Here is a 16790-nt window from a genome sequence, read left to right on the forward strand (position 1 = left end):
TTGATTTATAAATCACATCAATTTTTTTCCACATTAATAAACCAAGAGCAGATGTTGGTTATTAGTAGACTTAGTCAAATGTTTCCTGTTTCTCCTCCACTACCTCAACTCGTACCTCATTACTACAAAAGTACTGAAACGTATTACGTTGTTGTGTTTGTCATTCTGTAGGTCTTTGTTCGCACATTTGTTGTATGTATGTTTTTTTTTTTTTGTATCACAGTTTTTAGGTTACCTTTAAAATAAAATCTAAATCTGTCATATCTGAGGAACGTTGTTTTGTTTCACTGTGTACTGAACTGTATATGGTTGGAATGACAATAAAAGCCAACTTGACTAATCTTGATTGGGTTTTTAAATGACTTTTCACTCACACACACCTTTATCGCTCATATAAGCCCAACAAATTGATTAAACTACTACACACACACACACAACTGTATAATTTATACAGCTTATAGATTTCTATTTTAGACCTGAAAATTGTTTATTTTACATTTCTATTCATTTTATTCTAACTTTTAAATTGGTAGATTTGGACATTCTACCAATTTTAGACATTTTTTAAACTTTAAATTGAAAATTTTCTTTTATTGCAGTAAAATCTTCCATTTTTAGGTCACGGTCATCTTTAGCATTCAACTGTATACACTTCTGTGTATGGTTGTGTACATGATGAAGAAAATAATTAGAACTTGGGAAATTAACCTTTATTATGATCCACAGAGGAAAAAAGATACATGAGAAAGTTAATACATGAGCAACAAACAGCAGATAGAACTCACCTGTGCAGTAAATCACATATCCTTCAAGTTAAACCTGAGCAAGTAAAGCAGACGAGCGTCTCAAACATTATAAAGTCAGGTTCAAACTGTGCGATTCCAGCGCTCAGATTATTACTATTTATACTGTAAAGTTTTAGTAAATTAATACGTTTTTAAGTTGTACTGAATCGTTTCTCACCGACCTTCAGCCTTGTCAGGTTTGGTAACGTTCTCGCTCACCCTGTACCTCACCAGTAGTCTGATAAACACGGCCTGCTAAAACCATTATACATGAAGGCAAACGGGTGCTTGCACCATCACCAGAACAGCACATGGGACTGAACTGATCGGATTCGCTTTGTTTCCAGTGTTCACACGGCCTATGTGCTGTACATCTCTTGGTTCAGATTCGAGAGGACTAAAACATGAACACTAACACTTCATTCTATACCTCATGTTCTAGTCAGTACTGCCATCATACCATCTTATTATATTGGAAACACATCCTGCGCATGCCGTTTCATTTATAAATATTATATATATATATATATATATATATATTTATATATTTATATATTTATATCTCTATTTAACCGTATTTTTATTGCAACTTTTTTTTTTTTTTTTTAAATGTAGATTTGTACATTTATCCCAATTTTTTTTTCTCTTAGCGCAAATCCACCCCCATTTGTCCTACTGCAGTAAAACCCTTTTTTCTCTAATTTTTAGGTCATGAAGAGTCAATCATTTTACTGCACATCATAATGTGTATGGTTGTGTATGTGAAATTTGATTTCAGCAGCTGCTTCCATCTTCTGTACTCCCTCCTCCACCACCTGCAATAAGACAGAAGAGAGTATTAAACCGTGACATTTTGGCTCAGTGAGCAGGATTTAGGAGTGTAAATCCTGGGGTGGTGATGTGTTCGTATCGGGACAGAAGCATGAGGAGTCAGGGGGACGTCCTGCTTTTACTCTCCCGATAAGGTTTGCTGTGCGCCTTTTCTGACACCGCGTCCATCACGGAGAGGAACGGACGGGCAACACTAAGGCGATATAAAATAAATCTATTATTGTGAACAACACATTTTTTGACATGCATTAAGACTACGTGATTGTATTTTAACAAAACTATGACGTCCTCTCTCACTTGACCAGAGACAACTTAAAAAATTAATAAATTAATTTAAAAAAACAAACAAAAAAAAAAAAACAGTAAGGTCTGAAGTTATGCACAACAAGAGCATAAAAACTAAAGCTTATCATGGGATTATATAATTTTACAGCAATTATAATTGATAAAACTGACCAAAACTGCAGTGTGTTCAGGCGCCTCAGTCGTCCTCATGGCCTGAACAAACTTTGAGTTTCCACCTGGTTTCAAAATCAACAAATGAAAAATAAGTTTATAAACAAAAGCACTGATACAGAATGAAACTCTTGTGCACGTGCTCTCTTTCAGGATGTCCTTGTGGCAGAATTTCACAAAAATCACAAGGATTTTATGAGTTAAAGCTTTTACAAGAGTTTTTTGTGCGCCTTGTTTGACACCACATTCATCTAAAAGAAAATGAACGGGCAACACATAAAGGCAGGAACATAAATAAATGAATAAATACATAAAAAGAGAAAAAAAAAAACAAATACCATGCATTAAAGAAAGAAAAACAAATAACATGCATTCATTTTGGAGTATTTTTAACATTTTAAGCATGATTTATTAAACAGAATATTAAAATATACTTACTCATACAGACCAATGAGGGCATAAAGGACAGAAAATGTAAAATTAATAATAAATTTAACAATAATAGTAATAAATCCTAAAGCCTATGCTGCTGCATGAAACAACTTCTCCATGCGCGCACACGGCACTGCACCACGTGGACGCGCTTTATATACCGGAAGTGTGGAGCTCAAAGGGACCTTAAAGGAGGTGGCCGTCAAAGCGCCGGAATTTATTTCATTTTATTTATTTGTTTCGTAAATAAATACTATAAAATACAATATATATTAACGATAAACAATAATTAAAAAAACACTACGAAGAAATAACTGGTACTACTAATAATAATGGGTCAAACGCAAAATGCGGTGCATTTGACCCAATCTTTCGGGTTCAATCCCAAATCGGTTGACACACAAACCCGAGTTCACTACGTATCGCGTACGGATTAATACAATTTAAGTTGCAACCACGTGTACCTGCTCAAAATGAGTGTAGTGTCAAGAGCAAATGAATAAACTGAACAAAAAAACAATATGTTTTGAAGCGGGATATTATCCTTTAGCCCGCGTTTTACATCCATGTAGCACTCAGGGGGAGTGAGGAAGTGCGGATTGGACGCCGCCTGAGCTGTCAGGGAAAAGCAGGGCTGAGTGTGTGTGTGTGTCTGAGTGTGTGTGTGTGTGAGAGAGAGAGAGAGAAAAGCGACGAGAACAGGACGAGGGTAAGCAGATTAAAATAAATGCGTTAGATATATTAAGTCGTTCATCGCTAGCTAAATGCTAGTTTGAGATAAATGTTAGTGTTAACGCTACAAACTGAGAGATGTGGTTAAAGTGCAGTCGGTTAGAGGTAGTTTAGCTCACAAACTAACAATTTAACTAGTTAATTAACTATTCCTGAGGTAACTATCTTTCTGACTAGGCGAAATAACCAAGTAAGTAAGTAAGAAGGTTGTGTGCTTGTGGTGATGTGTCGCTATTGAACGAGTCGGATCTTCGAGTCGGTTCCTTTCAACTGAGTCGGCTCTTACAGAAATGATTTAAAGACTATTTAATTGTCTGTGAAATTTAATTCAGCTAACTTTAGCAAGGCCACAATCTGTGTCATATCCTGTTTTTAATATTTTCCTCACAATGGACAAAAAGACATTATAGTGAACCGACTCTTATTAGTGAGCCGAGTCGAATGATTTGACTCACTGACTCAGTTACAGGGCTCTAAATGGGCGTGTCCGCTCGAGCAACAAATTGCGCAGGAAACAGGAACTGCACAGGAGTTTGTGCTTACATACACACACACACACACATCAGGTGTGTGTGTGTGTGTGGGGGGGGTGCCAATGATATGTATTCTGTATGGTGTTACAGATGTGTTATAGAAGTGTTATCCCCCACACACACACACACATACCATCACAGGGAGGCCAGCTGCTATATTTTGCCCCGGCTCTCTCGACCCTGGCACGCGTGCGTCTGAGCAGCTGCAGTGTGACGGGGCAGTTATTTCAGCCTCATGCCGAGAGAGATCCCTCGCTGAACTTCCTGAGACCGACCGAGAATTAAACTAGACCTAACAGCTGCGGGTTCGAATCTCCACCACAGTATCGTCTTAATTTACATGTCGGAAGCGATTGGTGGAAAGCCGTTGAGATTATTTAGTGATGTCACAACCCGAGCTGCCCCCAAGCCCCGCCCACAGCCTCGTTTTAATCCAAGGGACAGAACAAGTCTCTGTTTTGAAACAAAACAAAGAGTCTCGAGCAGACCGACTGGAATGTGGGACGCATGAGATATCTGGACGTGACATCAGAAAGACGCCGCATCGAGACAGAGATAATCAGTGCTATTATATGAAAAATGCGGGCTGTGTTCCAATACCACCTTTCTCTCGTTTACTTCCCCTGCCTTGTTGAGTCCAGGACACTGTGTTAACACTTTATTTCACAGCAAGCAAAAACACACACAAGAGCAAGTGTGTAAAGTGTACACTGATTAGAGGACATTTAAGAAGCATTAAAGTAGAACTGCGAAGAGCTCTAAATAAATTTTAAAATCACAATAAAAACTTTTTGTTTGAAATTAAGACATTTTCTTTTTAATTGAAATTTTAATGTTCTTTTTTTGTAATTTTGGTTATTTTGATATTTTTTAGCTGTTTGTCACTTATTTTTTACGTTTGTTGTAATTTTTTGTCATTTTCCTTTTTGCAATATATATTTTTTACATTTTTAATTCAAATTTCACGGGGATATTATATTATATATTTTCTGGTGCATCTAAAAAGCAGTTTACTCTTTACGAGTTATCTCATTGTCATTGCTGTCAGGGTAACTTCTGTGTTGTTAGGGTGCACTTATTTACGCACCTACTTGGCTCTATTTGTTTTTTTTTCCTTGTAGGATCGAGAGGACTTTTTGGGAATGGACGCTCACGCTTCATCACACTCTCTCTCGCGGAAGAGGAGAAGAGACGACTCGAACGGGGAGACAGAGGAAGGAGACGCCGCGGTCAGATTTAAACGGCACACCGTGGTAACGACACCGCGCTTTAACCAAGACGCGCACTGAGAGCTAGCAAAACATTATACATAAACCTTAAGCACGAGGACCGTGTAGTGTGACATTTATCACAATATAGACCTTTACCATGGTAATTCTCCTTTTAGTTTTTTCAGTAGATCTGAAAAAACCTTGCCAACGTTTAACACACACAGTAAATATCTACTAAACTCATGAAGAGTACCTGATCCCTCTTTCCCACAGGCTCTGAGAGACCCGGCTCCGTATGCTGATCAGCTGGACTCACTGAAGGATCGTCCGTATAAACGCGTCACCATGGAGGAGGCTCGCAGGGGGACACCACGTACGTCCCACACTGATTCTAGAAGTTTTAGAGCAAGGCTTTAACATTGTACTACATCATTATGTGTGTGTATGTGTGTGTTAGCCGACAGGCCGGTGAGGGTGTACGCCGACGGCATCTTCGACATGTTCCACTCAGGACACGCCCGCGCCCTCATGCAGGCCAAAGCCCTCTTCCCCAACACACACCTCATCGTTGGAGGTACACACACCGATCTTTAATACGCACCAAGTGTGTTAACGAGTGTGTGTTTTGAACGAGAGTCGTGATTATGTTGATTGTGTTCAGTATGCAGTGACGACCTCACACACAAGCTGAAAGGCTTCACGGTGATGAACGAGGAGGAGCGCTACGACGCCGTCACACACTGCCGCTACGTGGACGAGGTGGTGCGCAACGCGCCCTGGACCCTCACGACCGACTTCCTCACCAAACACCGGGTGTGTGACTGCAGCGGAACGTTGCTATACACTAACGGGAAACTCAATCATCCAGTAGTGTAGCTCTCACACACACACATAGGGCTTTGTAATCCTATAAGGCGCCATTACTTTTGCCCCGATTGATTAGCTCTACAACGAGTGTGCTGGAGTGCTAACCTGTGTGTGTGTGTGTGTGTGTTATCAGATCGACTTTGTCGCTCATGATGATATCCCGTACTCATCAGAAGATAGTGATGATGTGTACAAACACATCAAAGAGGCAGGTGAGGGAAACACACACACACACACGCACACACACACACATACGCACAGTGTTTATTCTGTTGACTCCAAGTCTCACATCCATGTGCATGTGTGTGTGTTCAGGCATGTTTGCTCCGACGCAGCGCACTGAGGGTATCTCCACCTCCGACATCATCACGCGCATCGTCCGCGACTACGACGTGTACGTGAGGAGAAACCTGCAGCGCGGCTACACGGCCAAAGAACTCAACGTCAGCTTCATCAACGTGAGTCTCCTCCTCACCCTGAACCGTTTTTTATCTCTCTCTCTCTCTCTCTCTCACACACACACGTATATGTTTGCGTTCCACACGCAGGAGAAGAAGTACCACCTGCAGGAGCGCGTGGATAAGGTGAAGCAGAAGGTGCGAGACGTGGAGGAGAAGAGCAAGGAGTTTGTGCAGAAGGTGGAGGAGAAGAGCATCGACCTGATCCAGAAGTGGGAGGAGAAATCCCGCGAGTTCATCGGAAACTTCCTGCAGATGTTCGGCCCCGAGGGGGCGCTGGTGAGTCGCAACGTCGTCTAAACGCCCATATAAGGAAACAAGCTTTATAAACACTATACGCTTAGCTTATTGATGATGATTACGGTGAACTTTGGATTTATATTCAAGTGTGATTGAGCAAAAGTAATGGCACCACAGTAGTCGAAATGCTACCGCATTTTAGTGCAAACCACAGTTATGCGGCGCTACTTCACCATTTCAGTATTTTGTGGGTGTGGCTTAATTTAAACATTAACATACCTGACAAGTCATTTTATTAAAACTGGTAAATGTGTGTGTGTGTGTGTAGAAGCACATGCTGAAAGAAGGGAAGGGCCGCATGCTGCAGGCCATCAGTCCTCGTCAGAGCCCGAGCAGCAGCCCGACCCGCGAGCGCTCGCCCTCGCCCACCTTCCGCCTCCCGTTCTTCACCAGGACCTCGCCGCCCGCCTCACCCCGCGCCAAGCGCCCACGCCATGACATCACTACCCATGGGCAGAACATCAGCGAGGATGAGGAGGAGGAGGACGAGGAGGACGAGGAGGAGGACGAAGATTAGGAGGGTAGCACAGGACTGGGTGTGGAAACGCTGAGCGGGGAACGCATCGCTCCTCTCCATCTTCCATCAAGTACGAAACGAGGAACGGATTTTTAGTTTAAAAAATACAGCTGCGGCTGTGTGCGTAGTATCCGTTAGCATAGCGGATGACTGCCTGTGTGTGTGTGTGTGTGTCTGTGTGATGTTACAGCATGCCAGTATTCTGGCCGTTTTCTATAACGATTCACATTTTGGGGGAAGTTTTTAAATTCTGGAGTCGTCCGTCAGTGTGCACATTCATTTCATTTCTCTTCTTTAAACAGTTATTTTGTCACATCTCAACGACGACGCTCACTGTACAGCTTTTCATCTTAATCATGCACTTAATGTGCTGTAAAGACATAACTATATTAATGCTACTGTTGGACATCGGTTGCTATGGTTACATAATGGACGCTGTGATCTCTCTCTGTGCAATCCAAATAATGAGGCCGAGGGCTAAAATAAATTAGCCCATTTTGATTTATGATCGTCGTCATGGTTACGTAGTAAGAGTACGTATTATTAAATTAATTTGGAGCTCAGAAAAAAATGAGAAAACGGCGCAGACCTGGCAGCAAACCACAAATGAGTATTTTTAACATTTTCACAGAAGTAATGCTGACATTTATTATTATCTTTCGCTGTATCGTTAAACCAAACAACACTAAGCTTGACAACACCACTAGGAGGCGCTGAAGTGCACATGTTAGGTTAGCTATAGCTAGCCCACTAGTCTTGTAGCAAAAACCGAGCTATGTTAGCTTCGAGTGCATTTAAGGCTTTCAGGATATTTTATTAACGCCAATCACATAATTTTTTTTTTTTTCGTATTAGATCATGGACGTCTTGTCATGTTTGTTTTTTTCTGTTTGTTTATTTTGTAAAATTAAGCATTGAGTAATGAAGAAAGTGTTTGGAGTTCAGGAACATCAAAGCAATCCCATAATCCTGGTTACCACACGAGTGTTTGATGATGATGATGGGACTGTAGTAATAATCTGACTCGACGCTGGTGATGACCTCAGCAGGGTTTAACTGCAGGATTGTGTACAGCTACTGTAATAAACCTCACTAGTGATTTAGTCTCTCACTGCACACACTGGAGTTTCTTCTCTGTCCCATTACTGTTTCCTTTTGTCTGGTGTCTGTCTGGGTTTCTAAATGTCTTGCAACACAGATCAGTGTAACATGAATAAAACTCAGAATTCCTTTTGTGTGTGCATCCAGCTCATTTTGTGACAAAAATAACAAAAAAGAAAATTGTTTTGGACAAATGAACTGAGGTTTTCATAAAAGCAGAACAAAATAATAAACTTTTTTTTAACAGAAAATTATTTATTGTGATCGAAATAACTGTAGAAAATAATATAATGATAATAAATGATAAGGTTAATGATTCTAATCAAGGGCTATTCCTCCTTTTTGAAGCTGTTGTAAAAATCAGATTTTTTTTCCTTTTGTTTTTCATAAGAAGTCTAGTTTACTTAGCTCTACTTAGACTTATGAATGAATATGTTCTGTTTGTGCATCCTGCTGAGAGATCAATATTATTTTAACAACGAACCAACGGCAACGTCTTGTTAAGCTAACCAGACTGAGCGGATCGTAAAATAATTATGTGATATTAGAAGTGGGAGGAAAAAAAATTAGTTCTGTGATGCATCTCGATTCATGTTTCACCACACCGACTAAAATATTTTTCTAAATTTATACAGTTTGCACTTGAGGAGTGTAAAATAAAACGTCACCGTTCCTCTATAATCCTGCAGGTGGTGCTATAAACTATTCTCACACACACACACACACACACACAACAGTGTCCTGAATGGTGAGAGCGAATTATTTGCCTAGTTTGTTTAGAGTTAACATTTAATAATTATAAAACCGTGATACTTGCTTGATACTAATTGCAATACAAATAGAATCATTACGTCGGTAATGTGATATCATATTACAGGTGATTCTCGTCCCTGTTAAGCATGTTATTACATTTTAGCGATGAGCATTGTAAAAGCCCTTTTGTGCCACTTGGCATCTTACATTAATATGTCGCTCTCTAGTTAATAATTTCTTTAGCTAATCTGCGAATTGACTGAATATGTTTATTTAATATGTTAGCTGGCTTTAAAAAGAAACATTTCCAAATATTTTTCTATTTAAATTTCCTGAGAAACAGGAAGTATGAAATTACACACAGTCTGCAGGCAGAAACTTCCATGTTCTTCTTTTATGATCAATAAGCTACATGGCTATTATTATCATCATCATCATAATAAAAGCTTTTTTTTTTTTCTCCTCGGAACAATGCAGTGCAGAGTAAAGTGTACGAGGTTTTTGTTTTTATCTAAGCAAAGCTTAACCATGTACAGTACGACCAGAGAGGAATAATAATAATAATAATAATAATACACAGTGTTCCAATTTTTTTTTTATATATTGATATATGCATGTTTACTGTTACAGAGAGTAAGATCAGACACTAAAACAGAGAGAGAGAGAGAGAGAGAGCGCGATTGAGCCATCCTCACAGCACTGCACCACTTCCTCCATCGCTCTACGCACTGTAACATCCGGTGAGGGAGGACGCTCACGCGGCTGTGTTGCTAGGATTCTAAAAAGGCATTTGGTACGCGCCCAGATTCAACCAGCTATCTGCTAAAGTAAACCCTCTGTACAGGGCGTGCAGCGCTCTGACCTTCTCACATCACACCCCTCTCTCTCTCTCATGCACACAGGACACGGTTCACATTTGCATAATTCTCTACTGTTTGTTTAGATGAACTCATACACCTGTCTCGGAGGAAAGGTGCGGAACGGGAGGCGGCTAGTTACGCGGTCAGCAGCGTGTCTCGTAGATGCCGCTGCGGCCGATGTAGCGGACCCATTTGATGACGTCGTGGTCGCTGTAGTTCAGCTTGGACTCGAACACCTTTAGGTAGCGAACCTTCAGACCGGATGGAGCGAACGGCACCTGAGAAACAAACACCGCGTGGAGTAAAGATCCTGAAGATTTTTTTCAACATGTTATGTAAATGTCAATTTATGTAATGGTACAGTAATGTAAACATGATACAAGTCAAGAGTTTATTTATATAAATATACAGATTTTTTCCATTACGATAGATTTTCCTGGTGGTGTTTCAGTGTTCAGTGGGTGGACAAGAAAAAAAAGGAAATTATAACGCAGACCGAAAACTGAATCAGAAATATCTTTCTGTTTTACTTCTTTTCTCTCTCACCTCAAAGTTCATTGAAATGGGAGGACGAGCCCACTTCTTCTTATCGTTGGTGGGCAGCAGCTCGATCTCAGCGCTGATCTGAGACTCCTTCATTCCGGCCATGCGCTTAATCCTGATAACAAGAGCATCACAAACTCAGACACTCCCTCCCTCACACACACATACAGTACATAAAGTGTATATAAAGGAGTCGTAAAAGTTAGCGGTCATGACTGACTTCCAGACGATGGCGTTCTCACTGGCCTTGTACTTGGCTTTGCCCTTCATGCAGATCACCTGCACGCCACTGGTGTTCAGAGGGGTGGGGATGCGCACCTGGAACCGGGAGCGGCTAGTTAACAGGAGCATAATTGCGATAAAAAAAAATTAACACAAAAGAAATTGAACTCATTCACCTCGATCTTCTGTGCCAGCAAAGCGGGTTTGAAATTGGACTTGATGACGACTTTGACCTCCAGCTTGGTGCGCCCGACCTCGCGGACCAGCGGGATGACGCGGAACGGCAGGATGATGTCCTTCGTGGTGCGATACCTGCCGCAAGGTGCCAGGGAGGATTTTACTGAGATGCATATTTAACACGTGCGCAGACGTCTGCCGAAGAACGTGTAAAAGTCAGGGTTACCTCATGAGCTCGTAATCTCCGTCTGGAGGAATGAAGCTGATGCTGCGCTCCGAGTCGAACTTGCTGAGACGCACACACTGGTGGAAGGTGCAGTCGTCGATGGCGATAGACTGCTTCCCGCTGTACAAAATCACACACACGTTTCGATCAATTTAAACACACACTATAGTCTACACACTGTGCATTCCCTATAAATAAACGAATTGTGTATCGCTGTAAAAGATAACAGGAGCTCTATACCTCTTTCCAGTGTCGTCGCCTGCGCTGCTTTTTCCCTGTTTATCGATGACGATCTTGTCGTTCATACCAAACTTGCACTCAGGCATCCCGCTCAGGTAACTCTTCATCACCACCCGGCCCGACACGTGCGCGCTCAGCACCTGACCTGCGACACACACATACTGCACTAGTACAGAGCAACACCTCAACACCACAAAGCCATAGTCAATCCTTTTACATTATTCATGAGCGTGATGTAAACCTTTCATCTAAACGGTTCTTTTGATGTTGAATGTGCGTGATCCCCAGGGGGGCCCTGTCTCACCTTGTGGAGACATGAGCAGGTTGACGCTCTCCAGCACGTCCAGGAAAAGCTCGTTGCGGCGGTATTTGATGCCCTCGCGGCGCCAGCCGATCTGCCCAGTCACCTGGCTGGTGATCTGAGACTGCTCCTCCTTTGTCTGAGGAACACCACAGAGAACCCATGAACAGGCCATTATATCTCACACACACACAGCCACAAACACACACACACACACACACACACACACACACACACACACACACTCTCATCCACATGTACACTATTTACCTGATGCTACAGTGATCCAGGCCCAAACACACCGCATGAGGGAAAAAAAAAAAGAGAAAACAATTACATTGACAAAGTGAACACACACACACACACACTTCTTTTAATTAAAACACACACTATTTCATATAAAACGCTACACCGCTGGGGCCTCCCAGTGCTCGCCCTATAATGCAGAAATCGCTGGTTTGACTCCCAGGTGATGCTGTAACCTCTAGAGAGGTCTAGAGAGAGCTGATTGGCCAAATTCTCTCAGGGGGGAGGGGTATTTAGTGCTCCCACATTAATCACGGCACTCCAGCCAATCAAGGGAGTCTGTGAGCTGTCCTCCGCGTGCATTATGCTGTCCCCAGCAACGTGAGTGAGCAGATCAAAAAAAACGCGGTCGGCTGACGTCATGTGTCTTGGAGGAAACACGTGATGGTCTTCGCCGCTCCCAACTGAGTGCTAGTAGTAGCTACTGCTCCTAAATAAAGAAGCGTCCTAGTGACAAGTGGAATTGGATACGACTAACAACTAAATTAGGGGGAAAATCCACCCACCCCCCTCCACCCCCCGAAAAAAACCCTCTAGACCACTCCCTAAAATCTCAAACATTCACACCTCATTTCTGTTTCTTTCTCCGACTCTCAATGTCCATTAACATTCTTACTCATCCTCTGTCCTTTCTGTGTTCTTTCTTTCCCTCCAGTTCCTAACTTTCTTGTTCCCCATGTCTCACTATTCGCTTCCATTTATCATTTATCATTTCCTACTTTGCTTTCTTGGTCTTTCTCTTTTCATCTTCCTTTCCTTCTCCAATTCTTTTTCTCTATATACAGTCTGTCTATATTTCTTTCTAACATTTATTCATCCATTTCTCTCTCTACACTTCCCTCTAATTTCCTTTTTTTCTTCTTTCTAAAAAATATTTAAACTTCCCTCCACTTTTTTTCTTTCCCTTACTCTGCCTTTCCTTTCTGAACATCCTGTATTGGTCACGTACTCGGATGGTTCCCTTTTTTTCTTTTTTTTGCTTATTCATCCCCAATTTTCCCTTTATTTTATATTTTTCAATAAAGGCAGAGCAGGCTGCCAATCAGAAGCCAGCGTGTATGAACATGGGCGGAGCCTACCTGACCCTTAATGCCCTGCTGCGTAATAAACGTCTTCAGTGCTCCGGTCTCTGAGTTCTGGGGATATCCGAAGTCCAGGATCTCTACACACACACACACGGAACGTACTTTAAAAACACATCATTTGACTCCTCCACCCAAAGTCTCTCCTTCATCCTTGCATTCATTCTTTCCACTGCCCCTTTCAGTTTCATTCCCCCCCGCCTTTATTTTTTACCACATCATCTTTCCCTCCTTTCTCTTTTTACCTCCCTCTCTCACACATTTCTTTGTTTCAATCCTCCCTCTTTTCCTTTCCTCACTAACTCCTTGCTCTCCTACCCTCTTACCTCCAGGTGAACAGCTTTCTATCTTTCCTCAGTTCCTTCTTTCTTCCAATTCTTCCATCCTTTATTTCTTCCTAAATTTCCTCATTTCATTCTCTCTCTGGCTTTCATTCTCCCATTTTTTTCTTCTTTCACTCTCTTTCCCTTTTATATTATTAAACCCTATTTATGTTTATGCATTTAGGATAATCACCGTCCAGGAGCTCGTAGATGAGGACGAAGTTGTTCTTGATGTTCTCCTCGCTGACCTTGCCGAAGTAGGCCGCCATCACGTCACACATCTTGTAGAGGAACTCAAACACCATGGCGGCGTTGACATTCTGCTTGGTGACGGCTGCCAGCCAGATGTTGGAGCGCTTCACGTGGAAGAAGCTGGTGCGTGCGATGTTAGTGACAGGCGAGCGCACCTGCTGCCGGGCGTGGATCACGTTCACACGGAACGCATCCACCGCGTTCCTTCTGCAAGAGGGAAGGATAACTTTAAATTTATAAATATAAACATACAGATGAGAAGAAAAAAAAAGTTTTTTCCATGTTCACACAGAACCTGGCTAATGTGAATCTCTCTCTCTTTCACACACACAAGTTTTGAAGCTCCCAGAACACCTACTGTAAATGCCTTAAACTCTCTCAGACACACACACACACACACACAGAGACACAGAACTAGGAGAAACATGGAGATGACTGGCTGCGGCTTGTGTGGCCTCTAATCACACACACACACACACACACACACACACACACAGAATAAATGATGATCCCCTCAAAACAGCGTTTATATAAACATTTGCTAATCTGTGGAATCTGTGTTCATGGGAAAAAAGAAGAAGAAACAACAATGCTGAAGCAGCAAAATCAGAAGCAGATGCAGCATCCTGCTGTCTGATTTGCACTTCCTGTGCTCTTTCCTGTGTCCCCGCAGCAGCAGGGAGGCTGACCCATAGGAGAACAATAGAGCCGGGGAGGGGGGGATAAAGCATGCGAAAGGGAGAAGTCTGACCGCTGTCAACGTTACAGAGCCGCAGTGGTCTCAGAGGAGGCACGAGACAGAAATAAAACAAATTTTACCCGGAGAGCTCACCCTATGTCATCGCGGTACACACGGGAGATCAGTACCTCCCCCTTGTGGTTGTAGATGAACAGTCCTCCGATCATGGTGGCCGCTCCTCACACCTCACATGCCATGGCAAATCTCGCACCTGAAGAAAAAAAAAAAAAAAAATTGGGAGGTTTAAATGGAAGGCTATATATACAGTAAGTCAGTCCCTGACTTACGAACATTCGGCTTATGAATTTCAGCAATTATGAACATTTGAAAACGCGGCATTTTAAAAGTATAAAAAGTGTATTTTACAAAAACTAGGTACTGCAGTTAGACACCACGATTGACGTCTGACGTTCCGCAAGGTTCTCCAAGGGCCGGCCCAAAAAAAAAAAACCCCACACTCCGTGTAGATAAGATAGGGGTGTAAGACTTATTTTGTCTGACCTACAAATGAGTTCGTAAGTCGGATTCATTTGTAAGTCGGATTTTTACTGTATATAAGAGTATACATCAGATATATACAAAAAATAAAAATAAAAATAGAGCAACACATAAGTACAGCTGACAAGGTGAACGATTTGAACCAATCACGTCAGACATTGCAAATCGTTCTAGAATGACAATAGCCTTTAATTATAACAACGTGCGCTAGCAGTCATGAGAAAAACTAGACTCGAAAGACGGCTTTAAATGACAGGGAAGCTGAGGAGAGAGAGCTCTTTCTGTGGCGTTGATGCAACGTACAGAACTCCAACTAGATACTGAGTGATACTGAAAGGAAAACGCGTTGAGAAGAAAAAGTGTTTGGAAGTACCAGATAAAGAAGACAAAAAGTTCAAGACACAAAACAAGTCAAGACAGGTTCAGGGAAGGATGAATTAGACGTTTTAGGCTGGGCTGGAAAATCTGCTTTAAGATGACGGGTAGATCTGGGAGAAGAGACCTAGAGTTGGCGGTAATATATCCTACTGTCAATAAACAACGAAGAAGAAGAAGAAGAAGAGGAAGAACTAGACGGGGCACTTTATTGCATACTCATGCATATTAATGATTATGCATAAATATCCTTACATATTTCATGAGTTTACCCAATGAAACTTGACATATTTCTATAGATTTACCTTTAGGCATATATTCTATTATAGAATTATTTTACATATGGTTAACGTCGAAACTTTAAATCCAAAAATATACTAGAAATGCCAAAAAGCAGAGACGATGATGATAAACTGGACGTTTGAAATAACTACCGTTATAACCCTAGTTCCTACGTCACTTCCGGTCAAAAAAAACGTTTAAACTTATCAATTATAAACCCAGCGGTTTCGTCTTCCACGCGCGTCTCAAAGGACAGAGCAACTGTATTAAATATTAATATAATTCCCACTTTATGATCTAGAACATCACTTTTAACTGCTGTTAGTTATCACAAAATTCTATCAACATTACATTTAATAAGCTTTAAATCTCCTCAGGCACACCGGGGTGCACGCGCGAAATTAGCCACAAGCCAAACAGCGTCGAACAAATCCCTTTATTGTCATGATTTTTTTTCTTTAACGTGATCCGTTTACCTAAATTACAATCGTACCTTATTAGGATCCCCTGGAGTCACCGCGGAACAAACTGAATTCCGTCTTTTTGGGGCGCAGCTAAAGGATTAGCGGAGACATCAGGGCGCTTTACCTCAGGATAACCTCCTCCTCCTCTCTGCTGTCAGCTGATAGCCGCCTCGGCTTAGTGCGCATGCGCTAAGAACCCGGAAGCAGGGCTGAATTTAATATATTAGGGTAATACCTACTCTAGGCAACTTGGTAGGGTGTAATTGCAGGTGGTTATAACAGTGCAGCTAGTGCACTATACATGGATTTAGGATACATTGTTGGTCAAAAATTGGGCATCAAGCCGTTTATATACTGTACATTATATAAAGAGAAAGGCAACAAAATGTATACGCACTTCAGGAAAAGAAAAAGCTACAAATATTTTAATTCTAAATGTATTGCTATGCGTTATATGTTGATAAATATATGATAACATTAATATTATATTAATATATTATAGATCATACTATTTTCCCTTAAGTGTGTATACGTTTATTTGACTGACTGTATATATATATATAGTTGCACTACTGTAATAAATCAGTGAAATGAGCTATTTTAATAACTCAACACAACCAATATATATATATATATATATATATATATATATATATTCGTGTTGTTACTTGATGAGAAACATCTACAGTACTCAGTAGGGCCCCCTTTAGCAGTTATGACCTGATGCAGACGTGATGTATAGCCAGACACCGGCTTCTAGCACTGTGTCGCAGGACCACAGCCCTGAACCCTCCAGGACTTCATCTGAAACCAAGCCTTGGTGGACTTCGAGTGCTTGTCCTACAACATCGAAGTTATAAAATTGATTTCCCTCTGGGATTAATAAAGTTATTTGAATCTTGAATCTTGATTGAATCCATCTTG

General features: G+C 41.4%; 2 protein-coding genes and 2 non-coding genes across 5 annotated transcripts; 1 reads left to right on the forward strand and 3 right to left on the reverse strand.

Annotated features, from left to right (window-relative positions):
* Positions 1-1683: 1683 nt before the first annotated feature.
* Positions 1684-1817, reverse strand: LOC128532081 (small nucleolar RNA SNORA13). Its single transcript, XR_008361262.1, has one exon. It is a non-coding gene; the product is annotated as a small nucleolar RNA SNORA13 (small nucleolar RNA).
* Positions 1818-2224: 407 nt separating this feature from the next.
* LOC128532074 (small nucleolar RNA SNORA13) lies at positions 2225-2357 on the reverse strand. Its single transcript, XR_008361260.1, has one exon. It is a non-coding gene; the product is annotated as a small nucleolar RNA SNORA13 (small nucleolar RNA).
* Positions 2358-3113: 756 nt separating this feature from the next.
* pcyt1aa (phosphate cytidylyltransferase 1A, choline a) lies at positions 3114-8357 on the forward strand. Of its 2 annotated transcripts, XM_053504735.1 has the most exons (9): positions 3115-3213; positions 4891-5022; positions 5254-5353; positions 5438-5554; positions 5642-5793; positions 5981-6059; positions 6163-6305; positions 6396-6584; positions 6874-8357. In XM_053504735.1, the coding sequence occupies exons 2-9, from the start codon at positions 4912-4914 to the stop codon at positions 7120-7122; spliced, it is 1140 nt and encodes a 379-aa protein (XP_053360710.1). In that variant the 5' UTR covers positions 3115-3213; positions 4891-4911; the 3' UTR covers positions 7123-8357. The 2 variants fall into 2 exon arrangements, with proteins under 2 accessions (XP_053360703.1, XP_053360710.1); XM_053504728.1 differs by having other exon boundaries at positions 3114-3213; positions 6163-6584.
* A 1201-nt stretch (positions 8358-9558) lies between these two features.
* Positions 9559-16022, reverse strand: ap2m1a (adaptor related protein complex 2 subunit mu 1a). Its single transcript, XM_053495655.1, has 12 exons — positions 15896-16022; positions 14341-14458; positions 13450-13715; positions 12931-13013; positions 11816-11821; positions 11549-11684; positions 11245-11389; positions 11005-11124; positions 10778-10913; positions 10600-10697; positions 10383-10494; positions 9559-10114 (listed from the first exon to the last, which is right to left on the reverse strand). Exons 2-12 carry the CDS (start codon positions 14412-14414, stop codon positions 9980-9982), a joined length of 1311 nt encoding a protein of 436 aa, XP_053351630.1. The 5' UTR covers positions 14415-14458; positions 15896-16022; the 3' UTR covers positions 9559-9979.
* Positions 16023-16790: the final 768 nt, after the last annotated feature.

This window comes from Clarias gariepinus, chromosome 1 (genome assembly GCF_024256425.1).
Source record: "Clarias gariepinus isolate MV-2021 ecotype Netherlands chromosome 1, CGAR_prim_01v2, whole genome shotgun sequence".
Lineage (NCBI taxonomy): Eukaryota > Metazoa > Chordata > Actinopteri > Siluriformes > Clariidae > Clarias > Clarias gariepinus.

Coding starts and splice junctions, on each gene's coding strand:
- ap2m1a (XM_053495655.1), bottom strand. CDS start 14,414: ATGATCGGAGGACTGTTCATCTACAACCACAAGGGGGAGGTACTGATC. Junction 13,014..13,449: donor CATCTACGAGCTCCTGGACG/GTGATTATCCTA, acceptor GTGTGTGTGTAG/AGATCCTGGACTTCGGATAT. Junction 10,495..10,599: donor GAGAACGCCATCGTCTGGAA/GTCAGTCATGAC, acceptor TCTTGTTATCAG/GATTAAGCGCATGGCCGGAA.
- pcyt1aa (XM_053504728.1), top strand. CDS start 4,912: ATGGACGCTCACGCTTCATCACACTCTCTCTCGCGGAAGAGGAGAAGA. Junction 5,555..5,641: donor CACACACCTCATCGTTGGAG/GTACACACACCG, acceptor GATTGTGTTCAG/TATGCAGTGACGACCTCACA. Junction 6,060..6,162: donor CAAACACATCAAAGAGGCAG/GTGAGGGAAACA, acceptor GTGTGTGTTCAG/GCATGTTTGCTCCGACGCAG.